The 27,016-nt window shown below is 40.6% G+C and overlaps 1 protein-coding gene across 1 annotated transcript in view; it reads right to left on the bottom strand.

The window, feature by feature from the left end:
- Positions 1-27,016, bottom strand: part of AFF3 (AF4/FMR2 family member 3) — a 446,656-nt gene that overhangs the window by 63,715 nt on the left and 355,925 nt on the right. The window contains 3 exon segments of the mRNA XM_038411042.2: positions 254-277; positions 279-342; positions 344-421. Coding sequence (XP_038266970.1) covers positions 254-277; positions 279-342; positions 344-421 — 166 coding nt within the window.

Below are 27,016 nucleotides of genomic sequence, written 5' to 3'. Positions count from 1 at the left end.
TTGAAACACAGTCTTTAAATCAGTATGTATCCACCTTATAGTAATTAATCTAGATCACATTTCCCTAGTTGGCATATCTTAGTTGTGTTTGCTTTTGTTGAGGATACAAGGGGCAGGGGATCCCTGGGCCTCTCCCATTCCTGTTTTTTGGATTCCCCACAGCCTCTCTATGTTATCTTGGCTAGCTAAGGGCCCGAGTGGGTGGAAATATCTCAGCTGCACCCTGAATCATAAAAGCACAGGAGTCCCTTACCTCTGGGCTGGAGTAATGAGAAGGGCTTGCTGCCGTCACTCTCACTCGAACTGCTTTCACTCTCTGAGTCAGATTCTGAACTGCTTCTCGGATTCACTGGAGCTGCTGCTACTTGACCTCTTGCTGGAGACTCCCGAGGTTCTGCTACTGGGCTGCGGCACGACGGTGCTGCCAGCCCGACGCACAACCCACCAAGGAGGAAAGAAAAACAAATAAACACATAAAACAAACAAACAAAAAAACCATTGCACTTTCTGCTATTTTTAGGGGGCCTAGCTCACAGCGGTCTGAATATTGCAACTTGGGCTTGCTGTTTTTAAAAATAGTGGTCAGAATGGGTTGAAAAATAATTTTCTTTAATGGGAAAATACCCAAACTGAATGTTAGTTCCATACTAATACACCATTATCATCTCTTCCGTCTATTAGAAAAGGATCATATTTTCATTTCCAGTTGCCCTTTTCAATATTTAACAGAAGTTTTAAGAGTACATCTCAAATCAGACCGTTCAAAATAGCACATTTTAGAAAAAAAATGAATATAAGAAAATAGTCTCGCACATGTCTACTGAATACTCATTATCTTAGAGGGGAAAGCAGCAAGATGGAAAAGATTAACAGTTATTAACTGGCATGTACATCCATATACTTGTCACCAGTCAACTAAAAAAAAACCCCATAGAGTAACGTCTCTTGGGGCTTTCTGCTGACACCACTCTTTTGTATTCGTATCCTTGTATTAGTTAAATAGAGATGAGTTAGTTTAGCTATATGCACAGCTGTATTTACATAGAACTCTGCTAGATCTAAGGCTGTGATCCCCGCAAAACTTAAGTGTATGCTTAAATATGTGAGCAGGTCAATAGGGATGACTTACATTCTTAAAAGTTAAGAACGTCCGTAAGTTTTTGCAGGATTGGGTCACTAATTATGGACACACAGACAACAGGAAAATATATTATTTTCACAGGTAACTAATGGACCAAACGTATTAAAGTATCAGACAGCCATAAACATCTGATATGAGAAATGACCTATTAAGTCAGCCACCCATTCCCTAGGCATGGAAGCTTCCCTGCAGTACAGTACATTTTCTAGTGATTTGTCCAGCTGGTTTTACGTGACTCATATGAATGGAGCTTCACCTCATCCCATGGAAACTACTCTGCAGCCTAACAGATCTCACTGCTATAAGATTTTCCTGCTAGTCGTCTAAATTTGTATCTCCTAACTTATTGTTGCTGTTTATTATTTAAACTCATTACTCATAATGATCACCTTAAACCATTCTCCTCCCCCTTAGTATTGACACCCTTCAAATATTTGCAGACTGTTATCTGTTCCCCTTGCAGCCATCTCTCATACAAGTTATCATATATAGCTTCTCTGATCTTTCCTCATAAGTCAATACTGCTCCAGGTGCGGGATCATTTTTACGGCTCTTTCTGAACTCTTTCCAATTTGTCTGTTATTTTTCTGATAATGGGAAGACCCCAAACTGAACACAGTATTGCAGGTGTGTTCTCACCACAGCCACATAAAGAGGGACCATTTCCTTGCTGTTTCTTGGTGCCTCCTCCTGCATATGTAGACTAAATTACACTGACTTTTGTCCTTAATATCATATTTGAAACTCATGTCGTTTTTGCCCATTAATACCCTTATAACCACTTTCAGAATGACTGCTTTCAGGATTCTCTCACCGATAGGTGCATTTTGGACGGTTTCCCTCCCAGATATTAGCTTGCATTTTTTCAAACTGAATCGCATTTTGTTATTTACCTAACCTTTGTTCAGATGCCCTTTGATTTATTTCTCTGCCTCATGGTGTCTGCAGCAACTCCTAATTTAGTATCAATGCAAACTGATTAAATGGCTGCTCACTTCCTCTTCAACCATTATACGGATGTTAAATGAGCCAAGCAAAACACCCTGGTACCCCAGTATCATATTCTCCCAGCTCAGAATACCACTGTTTATCATTACCCTTGCTTACATCCTTCAATCCATATCTGGTCTTATCACAGTCTCCTTATCCAAGCTAATATGAATTAATTTTGAGAGATATTTGTGCTCAAATAATTAATTACAGTTCAATATACTATATCTAGTGCTTTCTTTTCATCCACTAATTCCACCCAGAAAGAAAGGATTTGATACCTGAGCCAAGTCTTTGAGACAGAAATTATGGTAAGGTTCTTTCCTAAATTGAGATCCACTCAGTGTAGGAAAGAGGAAAGGCAGTCCAGAAAGCCAGTTATAGCTCCCTGATTCTCTGCTCTGTGGAGCTCCTGGCCCCAGCCCCACTGCTCTCACTTAAGCTGCTCTCACTTAGCCATCTTTTAAAGTCACAAAGGACCATCTGCCTGATATGAACTGTCATAGCAGCACTGTACCCACGTTCCCTCCCACCCCAATAGGTCCCCTTCCTACAGTGCTTAATTTGTAATGAAAAGGTGCTGGGGCTCAAGCAATTAGATGCCGGCGCTCAAGAAATTATTTTACTTCATAACTGATGTGGCAAGCCCAGAGGTGCTGGGGATGTGAAACTGCTCGGCCCTGGCACAAATTAAGCACTGCCTTCCTGCCTCTTGGCATGTCCCTACCCAGGACTGGGCATAGGAGCTGATTCCATTGGCTTATGATAACTGAGAGCTCCCTGCACTGGGAGAATTCTCATCTCAATATCTAGCCCATTTGGTACTGCCTGGGGGGCAGAAAGGAAACAGACTTAGGAAATCTGATCTTGTGTGTTTTGAGTAAAACAATAAATAAAATGTAGTGACTGAAGCAAGAGCAGCTGGAATTTATTTACATTCGCCAAAGAATTCCAATCAGGGATCCCCTTTCAGAGGCAGAAATTGTACGCTAACAGAGATAGTCTAGTGCAGCAGAGACCAGTAAAGGAGAGTATACAATTCCTTTTCTGTGCTAAGATGTTTATTATCATGTCCAGACATGTACCCAGACACAGTGAGTGCCTTTAAAAACCTCACAGTTGTTGCTTTTACTATTAATTGTAATATCTCCTTGTTTAATTGCTTAAATTTGGGAAACACAAAATTTTCAGCACACCCATTTGTAGAGCAGTGGTCAGAGACACATAAATACTTGAAATAATAAGCCTGACTGGAAAAGGACTCCTGAAGTTTGTTCACTACTTGGGGACCAATCAGTAATGTGCACATGTGATAGGTCCAGTAAATCAGAGATGGGCGTTCTCACTTTATTCCTTACAGTAATAGATTCTAGTTACTAGCCTTGCTAAGAAATGGTGAGACAAAGTAACTCACAATGTGACAGTTCTTTCAGGAAATGTGAAAAGACAAATGCTTTTTCCTGACAGAGTGGTTAAGGAAGCCAGTGTTCTGAGAGTGTCCTACGTTAATAGATTCTTAGTCCTTCTCAGAAAATCATTGTCTGACAAGCTTCTTCAACATCACAGAACATCTGCTCATTTATGTCCTGCCTCCGGGGGTTGTGGTTTTAATTTCTAGCCCATCATTTTTGTTTGGCATTGATTAAAGTATTCAGAATTCCTAGAAAGGGGATGAGGGATAAAAAGCAGCAATATTTCTTTCTTGTTATGACATGAAATGTTTTTTCTGGGCTGTTGAATAGAAATCATTATTACAGCCATACGTATAAAATATAACTCTTGAACTCTTCACAAACATCTGGAAATTTATATTTACAGCTCCAATGGTAGCCAATATGCTAAAAAATTAACACAAATGTTTTTCTATTTCAATTGATATTGAGATAATCTTCTATCCCCCTACTATCTCCAGGACTGTGAATGCACCATGTTTTGAAAGTGTTCATTGGACTTTGATGGTTCAGTATACAATTCTTGCAATGTTGTTTTTAAAAACCAACAACCATGGATATGGTTCAATGAAATGCTATTTTGAACTTCTCTTGTTTTAAGCATGCTAGACCATACAGTCAAAATAAAACATAGACATGCATTTTAACCCTTGTGGCAAACAACACACACAGAAGTATAGGGACTTATGTCTTAGAGTCAATTATTGCATGTTGGAAATGGTATTTTTATTTTAAGCATTTTATTTAAGCAAAAATATGAGTAGTGACTAGCCGTACAAAGCCCTGCGATGAGAATACCCACTCTGATTGGCCTAAGAAAGCAAGACATTACTCTACAGAGGGTGCCAAAAGCTCAATAAGGTACTTAGGCTATATCTACACTATGAGCTAGAGGTGGGATTACCAGGTCGAGCAGACATACTCACACTAGCTCTCATCTGAGCTAGCACGCTATATATAGCAGCGTAGCTGTGGTAGCACAAGCTGTGGCTAATAGCCCGACGTACATACCCAAGGGTTGAGGCAAGTTTGTATTCAAGGCAGCTAGCATGGTGCTGCTGCTGCCCGTGCTACTGTGGTTATACCACTATTTTTAGCACACTAGCTCAGATGAGAGCTAGCGTGTGTCTACGTGAGCTAGGAATCTCACCCCTACCTCATAACATAGATGCAGTCTTAAATGTAAAAACAAAATCTTAACCCTAGTTCACACCAATGCATAGGCAGTTCAGACAGCCAGACAGACTGACTCTTAATAATAGTCATGCTGCTGTATTCCTGCATCAGCCATACGTGACTCTTAGACAGAAGAACATCGAATGCATTGCAGGAATCCAGCCTCAGGGTTACAAAGACATGCATTATGGATATCAGGTCAGGGTGCCAGAGAAAGAGGTGCACTCTGGCAATATTATTAAATTGATTCAAAGGAAATAGAGCAGCTCTGACTACTACTGACCCTCTAGAGCCTGTTTCACCAGTGCCTTGCATTTTGGTAGCATTTTATCCCCACTTTGAAGAGCTACAAGTGATAACCAAGATTGCAAGAGAATGGAGAATCAGGCTCCTGAACTTCAGTGTTAGACCCTGATCAAGGACCATGTCAAGGCTATGTGACAGACTGACCTTCTGAAACATCTTCCCATCAAAGACTGGGAAGGCTAACAAAATGTCCACTCTTCATGCTTTCAACCTCAACAGAGCTGTATAATTTTATTTTGCTAAGGTTTAATCTTATCCAGATTTTTGCTTGCAACTTGCTGTTTTGCTCAGTAAGTCAGTCCCTTTCACACTGTATAGTATATTAATTTCCATGTCTGGAAATTGAAAAAGTATAACTGGTGTCATCTGCATAGCAGTGATAATCTAAATTATTCTTGTTCTAAATCTGACTCTAAAGGCCCACATACAAAGCAGCATGAAAAGTATCACAGCTAGAGGCAGACCCATGGGAAACTCCACAGTGTTTCCTGCCACTAGATCGGGGCGGGCAAAGTTTTTGGCCTGAGGTCCACATCCGGTTTCCGAAATTGTATGGAGGGCCGGTTAGCAAAGGCTGTATCTCCCCAAACAGCCAGGTGTGCCCCAGCCACCACGGCCTATCCAACCCCCCTGCGTCTCGCCCCCTGACAGCCCCCCCTCCCGGGACTTCTGCCCCATCCACCGCCCCCGCTCCCTGTCCCCTGACCACTCCCGGAACCCCTGTCCCAGCCTGCCTCCCCCCGCTCCATCCAACCCCCCCCGACTGCCCCCACCTAGGACCTCTGCCCCATTCAACCCCCCTGTTCCCTGCCCTATGACCGCCCCGACTCCTATCCACACCCTCACTCCCTGACCACCACCCAGAACTCCCCTGCCCTCTATCCAACTCCCCCACTCCCTGCCCCCTTACCACGCTGCCTGGAGCACTGGTGGCTGGTGGTGCTACAGCCATGCCACCCAGAGCACCAGGAGAGGCAGCTGTGCTGCCTGGCTGGAGCCAGCCATGCCACCGCACCACACAGAGCACTGGGTCAGGCCGGGCTCTGCAGCTGCGCTGCCCAGCAGGAGCTCGCAGCCCCGCTGCCCAGAGCATTGTGCTTGCGGCAGAGTGAGCTGAAGCTGTGGGGGAGAGGGAACAGTAGGGGAGGGGCTGGGGGCTAGCCTCCCAGGCCAGGAGCTCAGGGTCCCACAGGCTGAGAGTCCCACAGGCTGGATGTGGCCCGCAGGCCGTAGTTGCCCACCTCTGCACTAGATGTTACCACGATGAGCACCATCTACAAAAAATGCTCTACAAAAAATAGAAATAAATACATGAAAAGTGCCAAGTAGAATTCTCAAGAGACTGAGACTAACCAATGGGGTATGACCAATATGCAGTTTATTACATACTGTCATAATACTATAATAAAACTGTCATAGCCAACCTGTTCTTCAGCTAGTTCAAATGGATCTGATGACCCAACATGCCAAAGGACACTGCTGGATCTTAAAACATCAAGAAGGATAGGACACTTCTATCCATTATGATTTGTGCATCATTAATGACCCTGACTGGGGCAGACTTCAATTTAGCTTACAGATCATTACCTTCAAGATGTGCCACCATGTTTTCTAGGATCTTGGCCAAACATTGCAGGTAGAAATCAGCCTTGAATTTCACTATACAATTGGATAGAGCAAAATCTTATTTAATGTTCAACACTGCCACAACCTTTAAGCCAGCAAAAGAGTGATAATTTGCTCCAATAAAAGAGGGATGTTGAGATAGACAATGTCAGGGGGGACATTCTGGCCCATATATATTTTCTGTGGAGAAAAAAAGAAAACTGGAACAAGCAGTGAGAAGAGTTGCCTGGGGTAAACAAATGACACTGCTAGGGATCAGGTCAGTTTTGAGAAGTAAATGTGTTCCCAGGAAAAGAAATTGCTCTGGGTCTGAGAATATCGAAGATGTGGCAAATAGCCTGGAGAAGGGAGGAAAGAGATTTCAGATGTTCCAAGGGTTCAAAAAATCTATTGCTGGCCTTGGAGAAGTTTAAAAATCAAGAAAAATATGCCAGACAAGAGTTTCAGTAAGAAGACAACACTTTGATATAGAAGGTCAGATCCTCCGCTAGTGTAAATTGACATAGCTCCACTGACTTCAATTAAGTTACATCCATTTGTACCAGCTGAGGATCTGGCCCAGAATATGTAAGAATGTTTCAGACTCTGTGATAAAATATGCCCCTAACTTTAAAGTAACCCTGCTTCCAGAGTCATTCCCCTCACCCCCCCAGCTACATGCTTCTATAGTACAGTAGTATTCTTCCCAGTCCTTTAAACCAATTAGTGGCCATTACAGCACATGGTTCGCTCCTTCTTTGTGGAGAGCAAATTCTGCACGGTAGTTCCTCAAAGTACAAATTGACAGCTTTGTGCCAAAATTTGCATCATTATCATTAATGCCTGGCACTAAAGATAGTGAGAGTCTCCCACGCACGCAGTTGGGAATTTCTTAGTGCTGATAATTAGCAATGAATCACAGAGACAGGCAGCAATGCAAGTGCCCCCTTCTTGCTAGCATCCACATGTATCTTTCAAATACCCTTCAGTGTCTATCTATTTAAATAATTGCTCATCACTTTGTACTTCAGGATTGGGCCATTCCACTGCTGTAACACAATTTCTTGAAATTCTGGTTCCAGAAGGCAGTAGAATACAAAGGAACAGTATTGGAATGCTAGCCTATTAGCATCCCTGATGGAAACTTTATTCAGTGCTCCTATCAGCAGATTACCAACTGTCTCCAGGTTTTAATATATGAAAGATGGCTTTGTGGCTAAAGCACAAACTGAGAGTCAGGAACCCTCTATTCTAATTTCAGCTCTTCTATGGACTATCGGAGTGATCCTGATCTGGCTAATTGACTTCTCTATGCCTCTGTTTCATCATCTTCAAAATGGGGACAAACAATATTTTACCTGTCTTACGGTAATGAGGTTTAATTCATTATAGTTTATAAAACACTTTGATATCTTCAGATAGAAAGTAGTACAGAAATGCAAGGCATTGTTACATAATCAGCAAATTATCTACCTACTGATACATCCTGTGGTACCATTAATGACTGATTTAGGTATAACGCAAAAAGAAAAGGAGTACTTGTGGCACCTTAGAGACTAACAATTTATTAGAGCATAAGCTTTCGTGAGCTACAGCTCACTTCATCGGATGCTCTAATAAATTTGTTAGTCTCTAAGTGCCACAAGTACTCCTTTTCTTTTTGCGAATACAGACTAACACAGCTGCTACTCTGAAACCTGATTTTAGGTATGTAAGTAATTCATTTTCAAACACGCTATTGGTTCTTAGAAAATGGTTTACTAAAGACAAAGTGGGTAGCCCTTCCATGGTCTCCTATTTGGGATGCAAAGTAGATCTATCACTTCCCTTTCTTCAGCAGAACTGTTCCCACGAGTCTATTAATATCTTTGAGAAAAGGAGAAATGTTTTCGTACTTCATTCATATAATGGATGAGATCTGGAATGGGAGTCATAATGAGTGAGAGTCCTGGAGGTTGTTTGGCTTGTCACAATACATAATGCTTCTGTAAAAGTATTGTATTAGCTTAGCAGTGCCACCCTGGCACAGTGCAGCTAATAAAGTACAGCTGCCAAGAACAGAGTTCAGAGACTCCACCTATATTTTAACACTGTCCTTGGGAGTTGTTTAAATAGTTTTTTGCGGACAAGACTGCAAGTATTATCTAATAATGCAAACCTATGGTAAATCAGCTCTCCTTACAGAATCAGGTTTGTGGCATTTATGATGCTTGCAATTGCTAGAATATTAATTCCTCAAACCAAAATAAACTGAAAATAATATTTAAAAAACCCTCTCAAAATCACAGAAAACAAGGAAATCCAGTCTAATCTTTTTAGGGCCCTCTTTTATGGTTTGATTGTTACTAGAAGCAGCCGTGTGAAGTGACAGCTCCCACCTTGAAAGGATACTGTAAGAATTAGAAAAATACTGAAGAAACCAGCCAAAATAAGTACCTTCTTGCCAAAAAAGACAAAAAAATTTAATAATGGCATCATTAGTATCAATAATTCTATCAGAAAGAGTGTGTGCCTGGGTATGTGAGATGAAAGGGTGCTAAAAACCTGCAGTTGCATTAACTTGGGAAGAAGTGATTAGTCAGCAGGCTGACAGCTGTGCTGGGAGCCTGGTGCCAGATTCCAATGTATGCTTTCCTCAGCTGCCAAGTGTTTGCTGGTCTCACCAGATAAATGGAGCATCAGCAGTGTTTTATTTGACCTGCTCACAAGAAAAATAAAGCAACTCTGACTTCCTTGATGTGTTTGTCATTGACCTTGCATCAGCTAAATATGAGCAGCAAGATTCCCTGGTCCAGGAAAGTTAACTCTTTATAGAATGGGCCTTCAAATGTCTTTTCAATGGTAATAACTAGTCTCCTAAAAGCTGTAAATACTGTAACATGAAAAGAAAAAACTACAGACAGTGACCACATTTCACATGCTCTTCTCTGGATTAATGGGCCAAGGACTTACAATAGGCTTGGAAACCACATAGAGATACTCTATCAACTCCAGTTATCCTCTTGTTATCAGAATAAATCTGGGAGCCATTTCCAAAGAGATTTTTCTGAGGGCGAAGGAGAATGGGTTGCATGTGAAAGAAGTTGTGAAGAAAACTCAATGAAAAATAACATAGTACTGCATATCTGCTCCCTATGACTTGAGGGTTTTGATGGCTTTTGTTATTTCTCCTTCATCTATTCCCCACAGACTGTCTTTTCTCTTTCCTCCTCATTAATCTGCTCTTGTACACAGTTAGGAACCTTATATCTGAGAATCTTCAGTAGTGTTCTAACCCAACCTCACATGCTGGGAGGAAAGAAGGCATGGTGCCTTTGAGTTAGAGATCTAAAACCGTAGCTAGGATATACTCTCCAAATCTTTGATGTGCTTTATGTGAGGATCCTCTTTCATTGTGACTAATGTGCTATCAAACCAAGCAGATTGCAGTGGCATCATCACTCAAAGTGCTCTTTTTTCCCTCTCCAGCGAGCAGACAAGAAGAGACGTCTTGGCTGAGATCAGCCTTGTTGCTCATCACTTGTGCGCCCTCCTCACAAGGTCTCAGGATGGAAAAGATAATTTTCTTTGTAGCCCATCATACAGCGATAGAATTTTAAAGTAATTTCGAGCTTTATATTACTCTGTCATTTTGTTTAAACCAGTTCAGCTTCATGCTGCTTGGCACCCTTGGCTGCTGGCAAGGTGGGTTGGACTAAAAAAGTATATCTGAAGTGATTGCATACAATGACCATTGTGTTTTTTCATGTTCTAGGGGCAAGGGGGAGAGAGAGTGGAGCGGGAAAGTTAATCAATTAACTTGCAATACAGCTTCAAAAATGTTACTGCATGTGAAAGCCAGAGTGTAACCTATTTTCCCAACTCCCAATATCTCCTGGGCAGTGGGTGAGACACCTAGGTCCATCTCGCCACAGGGGCAAAAGACAATCACACCCATGAGGACTTGTAGATGTAATGTGTCCAATCTTTGCGGTAGTGATCAGTTGTATTTTTCATATCAAATAGTATCAAAGCTTTGGGCATTTTTCTACAGCTCTTGGAGTCCCTGTAGTAAAAAAAAAAAAAAAAAGTTCTGGATGTTTGCTACTTTCAGACTTCACATTCCATGTGTTCCTCAAACTCCACCTCCTACCTAATGAGAGCAGCAAGATTGTACCCTTTAAGGACATTCTAGTCCCACTAGAATGAGGCGCTGCATGTGCCATCCTCCATGCAATTCCCCCCATCTCCTTGAGTGTTAGAAGTTCATCTGCCCATCTGAGATCAGACTACTAAGGCTCACAGAAGAAGGTAAGCATGAGTGGAGTCAGGGTATCTATTCTCTCTCCAGGCTAATAGCCAGAAAGTGAGGTCTCTTCCCCCTCAGACAAGGAAGAAATAGAACAACTACAGTAGGGTTCCCATTGGACAGAAAGAAAGGCCTTACACCAGTTAGGGGAATGGAGAACTATAATTTTCTAAAAGAGATGAGAGAGCAAACAAACTGGACTGATTCCTAGAGCAGGAGATATATTGTCTGGGAAGGATCGGAGAACACTGCTAAAAAGAACAGCGTTTAGTCAGGCAGGGCTGTGGCAGATTAAGGAATAGCAATAACACTGTGTAGTGGTCAGATCCTGTTACGATTGGCCACTATGGAAGATACTGTGCCACGGTAATAAATGTGGTATAAAACTGTAGATAGTGATACAGACTAGATATTTAGGGAGCCTGAATTCTGAACTGAAGGATCAAATCACTAGGAAAAAGGGCCAAATGGTATACGAACTAGATGCTAGTAAATGACAGCAAATGATGACAGAATGTTTTGCTCAGGGCATTTTGTGAAATAAGGGGGTGAGCTAGACTAGGACAGCCCCTAGCTATCAAGCTGAGCAATTGTAATTTCAGCATGGGAATTTACAAGCAGTAAGAGCACGTGGTGGGAGGAACAGTGACAGGAGGAAGTGGAAGCAGTGGGCATGAAATCTGGAAAAGACAGCAACAGGAACCAGAAAAATAATGAAGGTCGTAGGATCCAGATAGCTGCTCATGGCAGAGAGACTGTAGTAGAGTTAAGATAAGACTACAAAACTGAGAGATGGACTATTGCCCATGTGGATACACTGAAACTTTGTAATCAGAACTTCACGTACATTCTGGGCATGAAGAATCATCACTAGACTATACTGTACTATAGACTATGGCGGGTCTATATTATTGCTTAAGTTGATGCAACTTACATCGCTCAGGGATGTGAAAAAGACACCCTTGGAGCAATGCAAGTTACAGCAACCTAAGTGTTGTCCACACTGGTGCTATGGTGGCAGGAGACTCTCTCCCGCTGACATAGCTACCGCCTCTCACAGAGGTGGAGTAATTATGCTGACGGGAGAGTGTTCTCCCATTGGCATAGAACATCTTCACCAGATGCATTACAGAGGTGCAGCTGCATCAGTGCAGCAGCACGAGTTTAGCGCTTCTAGTGTAGACCTGCTTGGTACGATGCTGGGATCTCTAATCCAGTTCAAGAGTTTGAAAGTGAGGAAAGCACCATTTCAGCTGTTCTGAATGGTTGTGTTTTATACTTCTGCTTAAGGTGTGAGTCCAGTTATATAAATGAATGCATCTGGGGAAATGAAATGCTATACAAGAAAAGGATTAGAATGGAGTATTGTTCTTATGGACCTCCTGAAGCTATAACTTGCATCTGATAAAAGAAAATAGATATTCCTTATTCAGTTGTGCTACTTGATTAAATGGAAAAGGGGTTTTTCTTTTACATATAAGCAATGGGAACTGTATGACTAGGTATATGAAAAATCTGTAGTTTTTAACAAAGTTGAAAAAAAAATAAAATAAGAAACACTTTAAGAGAGTAGGCCTCGTGTTCTTTGCACTGAAGTGATTTATGATACTCACTTGCTAATAAAAATCACTTTCCCACCATCTAAAAAATTTCTGTATAATTTATTTTGTTGTATAAGTGTTAATGTCAAATAAAGGGATCCATTCAAGCTGTACTAACAGTAGGGACTCACTCTCAATGACTAGCATCAACTGGGAAAAAATCAGGTGCAAGAATTTGAGGTCAGGTTTGCATTTATCATTCAGAATGCTATCAACTGTATTTTGCTGTCCTTCCAAATGTCCTATCAGGAGAAATTTGTCCCACATTCTGGGCAATTTGCCTGGGTGTTGTCTTGCCTATCAAACTTCCTTCCCAAAATAGTCAATATGGATGTGATGCTAATCAGGAAAAGGGCAATTTTTGCTTGTGTGTGACTTTCTTTTAACATCTGTATTCAACATTACTGTACAGTCACTGGACTGCAACCACAGAGGCATCCTTCTCACTCTTTTTGCTTTGGCACACTGGCAACTTGTGTCTGAGTATTATTAACAAGCCCAACCCCATGTTTGACAATCTAAAATAATGAATTTCTTATCACTTCCAAACACTGTGTTGTAATGTGTCACACTACAACAGTTCAGCCTTTGGATTTTAAATCAACAGGACTGTGCAAATGGCTCTATGCTCTGAAAGTCCAAATACAGATGAACTTGTGCAGATAAAATTACTAACTACTATAATAGCTGTTCGAATGGGTGTAATAAATTTAAATATGTGATGAACTCTTTCAGGTTTTACTGATTCTTAGTATTGCTGCTGCCAGCTTTTGTGTTACTCTTTAACTCAAGCCATATTCTGTTGTCTCCCAAAGGACTTCCTTAGCTTGTCTGCTCTAGTCTATATGCTGTCTTGAAATTTACAGTAGCTCTTGAGAAGGAGCTTATTGTAAGTAGCTCTGCTCGGCATAAAGAAGCTCTAAGTTCTACTGCTTGTCTGTGTACATCATTTCCTATGCAGAACACCATTATGTTTTCTGTTAGCCTCCACTGAATCAAAGGGCTCTCTTTCAGATGCTGCAAAAAATTATAAATGCTCAGACAAATACATAGTTGTCTATCACCACAGAAGGCATTAGACAGACTGGGGAAGGGCCAAAGAGAGCAACTAATAAATCCCAGAGTAGCAGTGAAGAGGAGGTTAAAAGCTAATCATTTTGAAATTGCCTGCAACCCTTAAAAGGTTCTTCAAATATTTTCCCTATTTGAGCAAGCACAAGCTATTTTTCTGCCATGTGCAAAACAATTATAGTATGTTTTTAAAAAGAGCTGCATGTAAGCTTTCATTTACATCTCACACCCAAGAAACTCAAGAACCAATACAGGAAGAAATGCCCATAAAATGCAGTTGAAGAATATTTGCATGTGGGTTGGTTTTAGCATTTCAGGGGCCTGACACTTGGGGAAGACCCCAAATCAAAATTCCACAGGGCTAGATACTGACACTTTTATTTTGGTTTAGTAGCACACTCCACAACTTTAATGGAAGTACCTATGGAGTAATGTAATAGTGAGTGAGGGGACTGGAATCCAGCGCATTGTGACACAACATCACAATATTTTGATGCCAGAAGTAATATTTCAGAATACATGGTAACCCTCAACTATAGCCCTGGCCGTACCTTCCACAGTCATGGTGCCTAAAGCTGGCCTCATTATAACAGAGAACACTAACCAGCAATGATTTACTGTGATAAATATAAATAGATGAAATCTATAATAGGAAACAATGACACTTCATATTTCAAAGAATAAAGTAAGGTCCAAATGCGAATTGAATCACTTTTTATATGTTGTCCATGGAAAAGAGTGTGGAAGGTTTGTTTATTCATGTACAGAACAAGTGGGAAGGGAGAAATAAGCTACAAAGTAATGAGTATGATTTTATTTACTTTATTAATCCAGAGTGGTACTGATGTGTCCGGACACAGTGGCTCCCTGACTGCACCCTCACACAGCGTGTTATCAATCCTGTGTTTGGATGAAAGGTGCTACCCAATAGAAGGAAAATAGCACTAGAACTGTATGACATTTTAATAAACATTTTATCTTAAACCATGCTGTGTTTTGATGTAGTTGTCTTTATAGGTTCGAATTGCCCCAATACTAGACATATCCTTGAGTAAAAAGAAAAGGAGTACTTGTGGCACCTTAGAGACTAACAAATTTGTTAGTCTCTAAGGTGCCACAAGTACTCCTTTTCTTTTTGCGAATACAGACTAACACGGCTGCTACTCTGAAACCTGTCATCCTTGAGTAAGTCATCCCGTGTCTCATATGTTTTGCTGTTCCTTAACAGCCATGCATATTTTTAAGTTTCTTATAGTATTAGGAACTCATGTGTATCTTGCTGATTGTGTTCTTCAGCCTAACCTTTTTCAGGGTTTGGGAAGTTTGTTTTCCCTGCCTCTCCCTGAGACTGATGGATGGGTAGTCTAACAAAGATGCTTCTCCTTCACAATATCCACAAGAATTTGCTGGCCTCTTCCCCATGCAATTTAACAATCACAAAGGTCTCTCTGACTTTCTGGAACTCTTATCACAGGTCCAGTACCTCTAACAGCATCCTCCTGGTTACTGCTTTGCTAATATCTTGGATGCTATCAGACGTGCAGTGCAATGTAGTGTATATCCCCATATCACACAGAATTTAAATTTAGCAGCAGGATTCAGAGAGAGGCTATTAAAGGTGTTGAAGCCTGCATCTACTGCTGCTGCTAGGATGGAGGGAAGTGGATTGCCCAACTATGAGAATGTATGTACTGGCTCTTTCAAAGAGTAGTAGAGATCCAGATAACAAGAAATACAGTAAACGTCAAAAAACCCTAAAGAATACAATTAACAACCTACTCATGGTTGGAGAGAACACTTCCTGTGGTCCTATACTGTGATTAAGAAGGACCCTGAGGTGTTAGTGGGTCTCAGGTTTTCTGTCTGATTCACAGGTGTCAAACATCAAGCCCACATGCTGTGTTTGTTAGACCCACATGGCATATTCAAAATCTGCAGCATCTACCTTTTAAAAAAAATGAAACTAAGTTTTCTAGTCCTCATAGCTGCAAAAATATCCTTCAAAAATGAGCAAGTATAAACTGATACAGTGTTGTCGGCCGGAGTCTGCAGACAGTCTGAGGCAATGAGCTGTGTGAACTTCCCCATTTATCCTGAATCTCAATGGGCTGTTGATTTGAATGGCACTTTAAATGTAAGCATTAATTATTCAATTGCTTATTTGAGCAGTGGAATGGGGAAGGAGTTAGGAATGAAGACTGTGAGTGGAGGGTGAGGAACAGGAAGTTGTTGAAGGTAAGGATACACAGAGAAGAGATGGGACAGGAGGTGTACACAGAGAAGAGGGAGAGAAATAAAAAAAGAAGATGGAGAAGGAAGAGAAACAAAGGACAGCAATAATAGTGGTTGTAAATATGAGCATAGTCTTCCACTGAATGATACTGAATACAGTAATCAAGTACTGAACACAAAATACACAAAAGATGACTAATAGTTTAGTTACTACATGAAGACCACCGTCTACTTTTGAGCACAGTGCAAAGCATCTACTGATGCCAGGGGGAGACCCGCAGTGGATTGTGGGGTATATGTAGTCCTAAATTTTTACACCATAATTAAAAATGGAATTTGGCCCTCTCTACATGTGTTTGACACCCTAAAGACCTATGTTACCTGCCCATTAATTTCTACAAGTACATCAACCAGCCTACTGCAGTCTTTATTAGAGTGCTTTGATGTCACATGTAACAGCTTATTTGATGAATTGTAGTGTTTGGCATGCTTTATAAAGCATGTGATATATTACAGCAGCAAACAGTGAAACTGCTTTTTGTTCCAGACATTTCTGTGTTTGGTTTCCATTTTGGTCAGAATATTGAAGTATCTGTAACAGGCCATCAGTTTTCGATTTTATGGTTTCATCTCACTCCTATAAAATGTTATTGTTTGGAGCCTGGTCTGAACTTTTTCAAAGCTTCTCTCCAATGTGAGCGCCTTACAGCAACACTGCCTAGAGCAGCTGCTAATATCGTCATACTGAGAACTGCATTCCTGACATCAGGAATGAAAGATCATCATGAAATAATGGACTAATGTAGCCATTCTGTCCAGGCTCATAAATTAGATTTTAAATCTAGCAATTGCAGGGCAATTAGGAGGTGAGCAGCTTTCTCACAGGAACATATATTTCCTATTCCTGCCTGCCTGAGACACTGTTTTAATTTTCCCTTTGTTAGCTGGGCTGAGAGAGCTGCAATTACCAAGAAGCGATAGCATAGTGGCAAGAGACTTGGCAGAACAAAATTTAAAAATCAGTATATACCCCTAGTAATTAAAATAATTTTGAATTAAAAATATCACTTCAGTCATTACTCTTGTATTATAATAGTAATTATGTAACCGATCACTTTGAATTATTAATATAATGAAATAACATCACTATAGAGAGAGAACATAAAAGAAAGTCTCACTAACCAGGTAATCCCATAAATGAGAGATGAGTAGTAGTCTGAAAGACATTTGTTAACAGTAGGTGATGTCATGCCATTGATCACTAGCAGCTATAAAAGTTTTAAAAGGGCTCTCATTGGCCTATCAGTGAGGCACAGGAAACAGGACAGGAATTCCCATCACTGGTGGCCACAAGAAGGTTTCAAAGTATTAAAATAGATGATTTCCTTAGTCTGCAAACCTCAAAGGGGCATAAATAACAAACAACTTCAAAGCGAATGAAAAGTTTTAGAGCAGCCTGTCAAAGAGGCTGCTGGGGTTTCCGTGGTAGACTTCCATGTTTAAAGAGTCACAGCAATTTGCTACTTTCTTATCCAAAACAATTCCATATGCCTCTGGATTATTTAAGATCATTTTTGTTTTTGTTGTCATGGATGTTAAAGAAACAATATCACAATTATTTAAGGTTGGGAAATGAAGTTAGACAGACAGCATCTGCAGTTTACAAATTGATGGATGATCTCAGGGACTAAAACTTTGCAAATTTATTCTGTGTTCTCCAACATTAGATGATATGATTCCAGACCAAATGACAAGTAGGAGAACTAACTGTAATTAAGTATAGACCTGATATTATAGAAATGCAGCAACTAAATTTGCAGGGTGTGAAAATTGATTTTATGAGAAGAAAAACAATGGACAGTACACTAAAAAAAAAAAAGAACAGCAGCAAGATTAAAGTAAAAATCTTTTAAAATATTACCTTAGTAAATGATTAAACTAAGAAAAACCCCAAGATTAAAATATTGCCTTTTAGAAGCTCTGGCCCAGATGCAAGACAAATCTTAGGCAATCAACTCCTAACCAAACAAAAACTGTTTACATCACAGCATTGGAAACATATGCTGTTAATTTTAGTGATTTGCAAGTGCCATGTGAGCCAAGTATAATGTCTAAACAAGAAAAGTGCCACTATTTTGGGTCATTGTTTCCCAGCACAGGTGTGGAGTGTGCATTTTATGAAATGTCTTAAATATCAAAATTAGCTAAGCTCTGGCTCAACCAAACTGCAGCCTATCACTGTTTGACAATATAATGAAATATATTATTTGAGGCAACGGCACAGGTTTGGATAACGGTGGTCGTCTTAATAAAGCCTGCTCAGATTTTCACAGGTAAAAAGAATTACATCTTCTCTTTCACTCTTTCAGAATTTACTTTCCTCCTCATCTCTCTTCATGTGTTGCATGTACAAGCTGCATACTCTACCACAGCTAATGCTGCCTCACGACTGTTGCCCTGCACTGAGAAGATTGCTAGTGGGATCATGCAGTTGTGAATTAACCAGCCCTTCCCAAACTCCTCCCTCAATTGAATGCCTGTAACTGGGGCACATGATGACTTCAGAGAGCTCAACTTTGATGTGGACAGGGAGTTTGGGCTGCATCTCTGAGGTCTCCCTTTTTTCACCCAGTGAAGTGGAAAGACACTGCTTGCACTGTGCTCAGGTCCCTCCCTGGAAGTAAGCCATCAGGGGGCAGCAGAGACAGGGGGGAAAAAGGCAAATACATTACAGTACTGTGTTAAACACAAACTACTAAAAAAATAAAGAAAAAGGAGAATTTTTCTTCTGAATAGTAAAGTTTCAAAGCCATATTAAGTCAATGTTCAGCTGTAAACTTTCGAAAGAACAACCATAATGTTTTGTTCAGAGTTACGAACGTTGAAGAGTTATGAATAACCTCCATTCCCAATGTGTTCGTAACTCTGAGATTCTGCTGTATGTATTTAAAGGCTACAGTAATATATTACTGCTGCACAAATGGATACATCCCACAGGCAAATTTGCTTCTTCTGTAAAGCAGTTTGATACCAGAATTTCTACCATAAGGCCAAAATTCTGCTCAGGCAGACTACTGCTCTGATATGTTGCTCTCTTTAACAGTGGAGATGTGTGCATATAGATAGAACAGAGTATCAGAGTTCAAATCTCAGTGTGGGCCTTAGAACAAAATTAGCTTTAAAATAAAATAATGTGGATTTGGCTCAGTTTAGCTAACCATATCAAATGCTAAGGCACTAGTGCACTTTTAAATTCTTGTTTCCTTCTGTTTAAGTAGGAACAACAAGACGATGGGGACTAAAGTCCTTGTTAAGGACTTGCCCTCTGGCTGCAGGGATATGAAATATGCATAGCTTCTACACAGAAAGCACACAACACTACAGAATAAATTCTATAGCAACTGGGCATTTACCCTTTCCTCACAAAAAAAGACATGACAGAATAAACAGGACTTCAGTCTCCAGAACTGCCAACCCGACAACTGTCACCAATACTAAATTCACTTCAAAAATAGAGAAAAAGGTATTTTAAAAACTGTTCGCAAATATAAATATTTTTGGGTTCAAATTAAAGAATGGTTCACAGCAGATGCAATGCTAATGCAGGTAATGATTTAAAAACTATGGTTGACCTAAAGATCACATCACAACCCTGTTTCAATTAGACATGGGCAATCCCAGAAGAGTTTGGGGTTTTGCTAATCTCTTGAACTATTTTTTTGCATTTGCAAAATTGACAAATCTTTTTTCCTCTGTAATTTTAGTCAAAGAGCAGTGTTCAGATTCCCTCCAGCAGCAGGAGGTAGAGGAATGTGAGGGGGTGATCCTGAGAGCTGGGAGACCCACTAGTGTGGTTCTTCTGGGATGGGTATCTTACAGTGAGAACTGGCTGAAACTTGGGAATTCCAGATCATGGGAAATGTCAACATTCTGAAATTTGGTTTTTCATTCGATTTGGACCAAAATCAAATTTTTCAAAATGTCTCAGGAAATGGAAATTCAGGAAAAAAAAACTGTTTTGGAAACACTGACGCATGGTGTATCTGAAACACAACATGCTCCCCAGGAAACTGTTTCCATCAGAATCCTTCCTCTGATTCAACACGTTTGTCAAACCCAAGATATTTTCCTGAAACAATTTGGGTTTGACGAATCAGCATTTTCTGATGAAACATTGTTTTGTTGAAAATTTCTAACCAGCTCTACTTATAAGATCAATATTTGTGACCTTTCTACAAAAACCCCACATGGTGACCTCAGCAGCATCTCTCTTCTGTATACTGGACCTCCTTCTGCAAGCAGCATGGGAACACAACATTGTTCAAGTGATAAATTTGCACCAATAATGTTTCAAATAAGTAAAATGAATTTGTCATCCCTGATATCAGTGCCTTAGGACCCTGGCAGGGCCTACAAAATTGCTCAATTGCTGAACTTTATTTTACTAATGCTTTTAGCTAATGTTTAGAATAGAGGAAAAAGCCCCATTTAGTGGGGTCTTCGCTTCCCATTACACACCAGGCAGGTGGCTGAAGGATCTGGGAGACTGAAAGCCTGGGTGCATCAGTAACCCACTAGGTGAGCTACCGAGGAGCTGGTACGGAATTAGGCAGGATTCAAAATTTGCCTGAGCGGCAGGGTTCCATTGTATCCCTGTCTGGATTCCATCAGACCTTAGTCAAAATTAAACCGTCTCTGCGAAAGATTCCAATTTAATCAAATCTGCAGTCTCTGATGGTAAATCATTCCCGTGGAGAATTTCCAACCAACTCTATAAATAAAGCAGAGTGCCTTTTATGCTCAGTAACTATCTCTAGTGAATCTCACTAACATTCCAATTGCACAAGAAAAGGAAAGACCTCTGTTCTAGGCAACCCTGAGAACAGTTTGGACTGGAGTACAATGCCTCATTATTTAATTAATGACAGAGGACAAAACTGCACATTTAATACTTTAACTTTAAATGTTCACTTGTACAATCTTCTGAATAAATTCAGCAACATTCTTTTTAAAAATTGGAAATGTTGCAAACCTTCTGGAGTCAGATTCTCAGCCGGTGAAAACTCTCCACTGTAGTCAGTGGTGCTACTTCAACTTATACCAGCTGAAAATCTAGGTCCCTTAACTTTAATATGGAGTTCAAATTACTATAAAGTAAGAAATGTTACTAATGCACACTACTCAAAGTAATCTATGAGCCACAATTCAAAACACTGAAAATTAATGATTTAAGCTTTGATTTTATGTAACTCCACCTCCCCACCAGTCAAACTAAACCAAAACCCTGCCAGTTTTTCTATTTATATTCCACATTTCCATGAAAAAATGCTCCCCACTGATGTCCTCTAACTAGGTAAACCAGAAGTTTTGTGTGCAAAACTGATTGATGAATGCTGGCTTCAAAGTATATAAACATATATCTTCCTCCTGATGCCTGCACAACTGACCTTTCAAGTGCCTGGCAACAGTGTGTTCCTTCTTTAACCAGCTCGCCTATGGCCTGATGTCGCATTCCATGCACTCCCAAAACTACTGTGGACTTGAGTGAGAGTTTTGGGTGTGTAAGGAATGCAGGGCCAGGCTCCTACTTTGGAAGTTCCTCTTGGTACAAACCGTATCTTCATTCCCTGAACTGGAACACTGTCCCAATAGTCATATTTTGAGGCAACACTTGGAGGAAGTGAGTCCTTGTACTACAATGCGGGAGATGAAGAAAATAACCACATGGAGAGAGGAGACTCTGAAAACTCTGTGAGATAACCCTGTCATATGATTGCCAGCATTCAATGATTCTCTGTAACATGGCATCATGCTGGCAGAAAGATAAGTAAATCTCCCTTCTAGCAGGGTAACAGACAAGGAAGAGGTGGAGTTGGAGTCTGTCTGCAGCAATATTTTTTTCCCAGCCTTATTGATCTTGGACGAGGGTTTGGAGCAATCAAAGGACTTGTGGAAGTAACTATTTCCTAAGTTTAGATCTAAATGTTCAAATCTTGACCAGAGACTTTTGAATGGACAAAATAGGTTAAGAGGATTCATTCTTAGACTCCTGCCTCGGTCGTCCAAAAGGGAGGGGAGGGGAAAACCGCTTTGTCCTCTGACAACAACAGCGAGGGCATCCAAGAAGTGTGAACCAGAGAAAGGCCTAGCCATGAGCTTTATCTTGTCTTAGAAATCTCTTACCCAGGGCCAGCTCTAGGTTTTTTGCCACCCCAAGCAAAAAATTTGCCACCACAACCTCCGAGAGGGCAACTGCCCAAGCAAAAAAAAAAAAGGATGGCCGGAATGCCGCCCCTGGAATTGTGCTGCCCCAAGCATGTGCTTGCTTTGCTGGTGCCTAGAGCCAGTCCTGCTCTTACCCATCAATGCTTTCTTAGTCATGGATCTTGGTAGCCAAACATTGGGTTATTGAAACCCTTCAAGATATCATTTGAAGTTTTATCTGAATTTCCCCAAGGTAAATAATTTATGTGACTTCTTGGGGAGTATAACTGACACAATCTTGTTGGCCTGCAGCAAGACCATCCAATTACAGCGGCTCCAGGATATGTGAGGCATATATAACTGACTTTGTCTGGGCTACTGCTAGCCACCCTAAAAATGTAGGAGGCATTAACGGCTGATGAGTGCTCTTTCCATCTTTGTATTGAGTGTCTGTAAGCAAACTGTTTGTTTCCAGGGAGGACGGTGGAAGATTCAGTGCATGAGGCTATATGGCTATTCCTAGGGGAGTCTACCTTTCTGGAGGGATTTGGGGAATGAGATTTTCCAGCAAGCAAAAATCAGTTTCTTATCTGAAGTGTGTTCAGAGAGAGACTTACCCTCTCTGAAATGTTCTAAATATCCACAGAAGGTATCAACTACATACTTGACCAGGTAATTCCAGTTATTATTAGTGATCCTCATGTACGCTTCAGGAAAAGGTGTATCAATTTCCAAGGCAGATTATTAATTATTATTATTATGCGTACAGAGATAGCACCCATGGGGATTGGAGGTATAAGGGGGTGGCTGTTCAAACACCTAGAGAGACAATCCCTGCCCGAATGGCAAACCAATATGATCTTTCTCTAAGTCAGAAACTACAGTAAAGATGGGACAGGAGAGGGTGGAGAAGAGTGAAGGATTTCCTGTAGCCTGTTCCAAAGCAAAACATCTGTGAGAAAAAGTCCACAGGGCATCTGGACTTTGAGAGGTGGGGCATCTTCAGTGCTGAAATTCCACTGGGGGAGAGGAGTGTATCAGAATAGGGCCCCCATATCACCTAAAGAAATGCAGTAGGCCTGATTCAACCATGCAATAACCCTGGGGACCAGGGGGTGTCTTTCCTTGTACCTACTCACCTCTGCTGCCTGCAAAGAAATTGGCCATAGTTCAGCTCCTCCTGTGTAGCATTACTAAAGAATCGTCTAGGATGGCAGCTAAAAGTAAAGAGCTGGCTGATGCACATACTCCTGTTTGGGCAGCAAGAAGCTGCCGTCATAGGATAGAAGTTCTTGGAGTCCATTCAGTTCAGTCTAATGGAGGTGGCCTCCACCTGAGTTGTACTTCTCTCCCACAGCCATGCAGGGTTTCTAGCTTCTCCTTCTCCTCCATTGTTGCAACAGCAGCAGCAGACAGACAGAACAAAAATAAGAACAATGGAGAAAATGCCGTTCTCAAAAGTAAAATAAAAAAGGTTCAGCAGCCAAATGGCCTAATGACAAAACAAAACAAATAAAAATAAATGAAACCAAGGGGTGAACCAGAAGTTCAGAACAGGCTTCTGAACTATCTCAAAAGGAAAGAAATGGAGTGGAGCGAGTGCGTAATCAGAAAAGCTGGATGATACCTGTATACCTGATTTGACTGGCTAATTCTTGCCTAAATATAGTATAGAGTGTGGACTGGTGTGTGTGAGTGGCGGGGGTGGAACATATCCCTCCATTTGCCCTGTGGAGAGCTGGTCCACAGAAGAGAAATTTGAACTTCTGCTATGCATGCTATACCTGTTCTACAGGTCTCCAGTGCTGTCATTATGACATTATGTCACAAACACCAAGTCTGAATTTTTCAAACTTGTGTGACTGAAGTTAGGCATCTGAATTCATACTTCAGCACTACTGACTTCCTATTAGAGTTACTTCATCTCTGAAAATAAGGGTACTTATTTAGGCACTCAAGTTTGAAATTTCACTTAAAAATTAAAGAACTGGTGGTAGTCAAAGTGGGATGACCAGGTGAATTGCATGGTTCCTGATTTCATGCTATTAGTATTGTACAAACCTCAGGCCTTTCTCCAAGCTGCCACAAATAGGTAAATAATGTCTCCATAAAATTTCACTTTCATGCCAACACTAAAAATAGCACAACATATAATTCATAATACATGCCTTCTCTATGCACTTAGCTCTCTGCTGAGGTCATCCCAAAGAACAGCCCAATATCATCAACTAATTATGCCCCCTACCTCTTCCAATGGGAGGAGTAATTTATTTACTGGAGCCATTATGAAAGTGAAAATCCTCTTTGTTTTATAACATGTTCAGTGCCCAAAGGGAATGTCATTGTCCAAAGGGAGTGTAATATTAAGGTTTAATGAAATACACTGAGAAATGTCAAAACTGATAAAGAAATTACAGAATTATATTTTCTCTTCATTAATAACCCAATTGGCCACAAACAACCATTTATTCCTGATACATGGAGTCATCGTTCAGAGCAGCAGTTCAACAATACTTTAAGTAAAAGCCCCAAGCTGATGCAAGATGGGCAGATAGGTTACTGAAAAATATACCTCAAAAGGTCATAAAAATGTAAGAGTTTCCCAGTTGCAAGCTGATTTTTCAAAGACTATTACACGCACAATTTAATCACAAGACCATTTATATCCTTCAAGTTTCATACTGTTAATGTCTGTTTTCCTCCTGGTTTTTTGCTGCCTCTCTTTTTTAGATACATACATTTAAAAAACCCACACTTCTTGTCCTATATGATTTATCCCCATGAAATTAAATTACATTTTTATAAGCCCGTGTTCCTGCAAATGATATTTGAAGATTCACTGAAAAAATTAATTCCTGAGCTGGTGCTGTGAAGCATCCTTGCTAGCACTGTACTGACTCTGTCTTTCAAAAACAGATGGAAGCAGTCCAAGGGTATGATTAACTTCTTAGTCCTGCAATTTCCTATTGCTCTACTTGCCCTAGATTTCAGGATTGACCTCCTGCTTCACTGCAAAATACACAGTTGCTCAGCTTGATAAATCACACGAATACTTTTTTGATCACAGTTATCTACTATTTACTACATACTCAGTGAGGTTAATCATATGCCGAGGCACTTCATATGCTACACACATAGACACTCTTCTTCCCAATAGCACTTTGCATATTCTTCACGTTGCCAGAAAGCAACCATGCCTGTCTTTTCCTTATTAATATACAGAAGAGCATATCAATGCACCACAAACATACACAGTGATTATCCACACATAAATTCATTGCAAACTATAGTGAAAAGAAGCTGGCAGCTGGAGGGAATACATAAAAGTTTAAAGGAATTACTTTTCTCTCTTTCAGCAAATAGATTTTTAAGATATTTTAAAAGTACAATTATTTCTCTTAATTAGAACTTTCATTCTCCCTCGCCTCCTCAGATGTCACTAGGACCACTTTTGAGAAAGGTGTGGAGTGGACCAGTGGGTATGGACATATGTTTGGCTGTGGTATGGCAAGAAACATAAACTACAGCTGATAGGAGACCGCTAACATTTTCTGGGAGAGAAGGCTACTTCCTCCTTCCCCTTTCCCCACTGAGCCTCATTTTCTGAATGCTAGGATAATTTTAATACTCCTCAATGTGAAAAGCTGATTATGTGTGACCCAATAGCTAGAAGTCTCTAGGCCAGCTCTCTTCCATCTTCTTATGTAACTTTTACAACCCTGCCTAAGAGTCCTATCATGGGATGTTCCTAAACAAAGAATGGCAATGACCAAAATGTGGCAAATCATGTTAAAGTTCTGCGATGTGAAGAGATATTCACGATATTCTAGAGATATTCTAGTTGTGGAATTCAACTGATACCAAGGAATTTAGCTCCCAAGTGAAAAGAAGTGAATTTGAACCCCAGGTTTCCAGAAATCCCTATTCTTACTATTCACTCCAAACCTTTACAAAGCTCTCAAGCCTTTAGATTCCTTTTTCTTTAATGTGCAACACAACCGCTGCAGCAAGATACATTTTATGCAATTTCTCTTATAGCATGTTATAATTAGAGGGGCTAGGATACACTTATTCTAGATATTTTCTATCCTAAAATATACCAGCAGTCACCCTTGGCTTCCCTGTAGAGCCTGTGGAACTTGCAGCTGTGGGATAATCATGATTCTGCATCAATGGCAAGGCTGATATCTGCTTTCATTTATGAGAAAGAAGACTCTGACTCTTTTCCTTGCAGGATAGCCAAAGTGAAAACATTTCTAGAGCTGAAAGTTTGTCACTGACTGATCCTGAATGTATGATCCTCCTTTGTGTCTTGTGCAACCCACAACCACAGTGCCAGGGCTTTCTGATGGGATTCAGATCAAATTGCAGCTGAGAGGGAGTTGAGGCTTCTCTAGGCCACCATCAGAGCTGCCATAATGCGTTCCTTCTGGCGGTCAGCCAGCTGAGTCGCTCCTTTGATAAACAGCCTATGTGGGGAACTCTACAGTGTGAGAAGCAACATAGTCTAACAGACAAGGGCTTCAGTCCAACACAAAACTTAAATATGTGTGTAACTTGGTGCCCATGAGTGGTCTTATTGACTGCAACAGGACTATTCATATGCTTCAAGTTACATGTTTAAGTGCTTTGCTGGATCATAGCTAAGGCCCTATCAAATTCACGGTCCATTTTGGTCAATTTCACGGTGATAGGATTTTTAAAATTGTAAATTTCATGATTGCAGCTATTTAAATCTGAAATTTCAAGAGTTTTGTAATTGTAAGGATCCTGACCCAAAAAGAAGTGGTAGTGGGGTCACAAAGTTATTGTAGGGGCGGTTGTGGTACTGCTACCCTTACTTCTGTGCTGCTGCTGGTGGCAGGTGCTGCCTGGCTCTGAAGTGGCGACTGTTAGCCAGGAGCCCAGCTCTGAAGGCAGAACTGCTGCCAGCAGCAGCACAGAAGTAAGG

This window comes from Dermochelys coriacea, chromosome 1 (genome assembly GCF_009764565.3).
Source record: "Dermochelys coriacea isolate rDerCor1 chromosome 1, rDerCor1.pri.v4, whole genome shotgun sequence".
NCBI lineage: Eukaryota > Metazoa > Chordata > Testudines > Dermochelyidae > Dermochelys > Dermochelys coriacea.
Note: the sequence above shows the minus strand (reverse complement) of the source record. Positions and strands in the feature narration are given on the sequence as shown.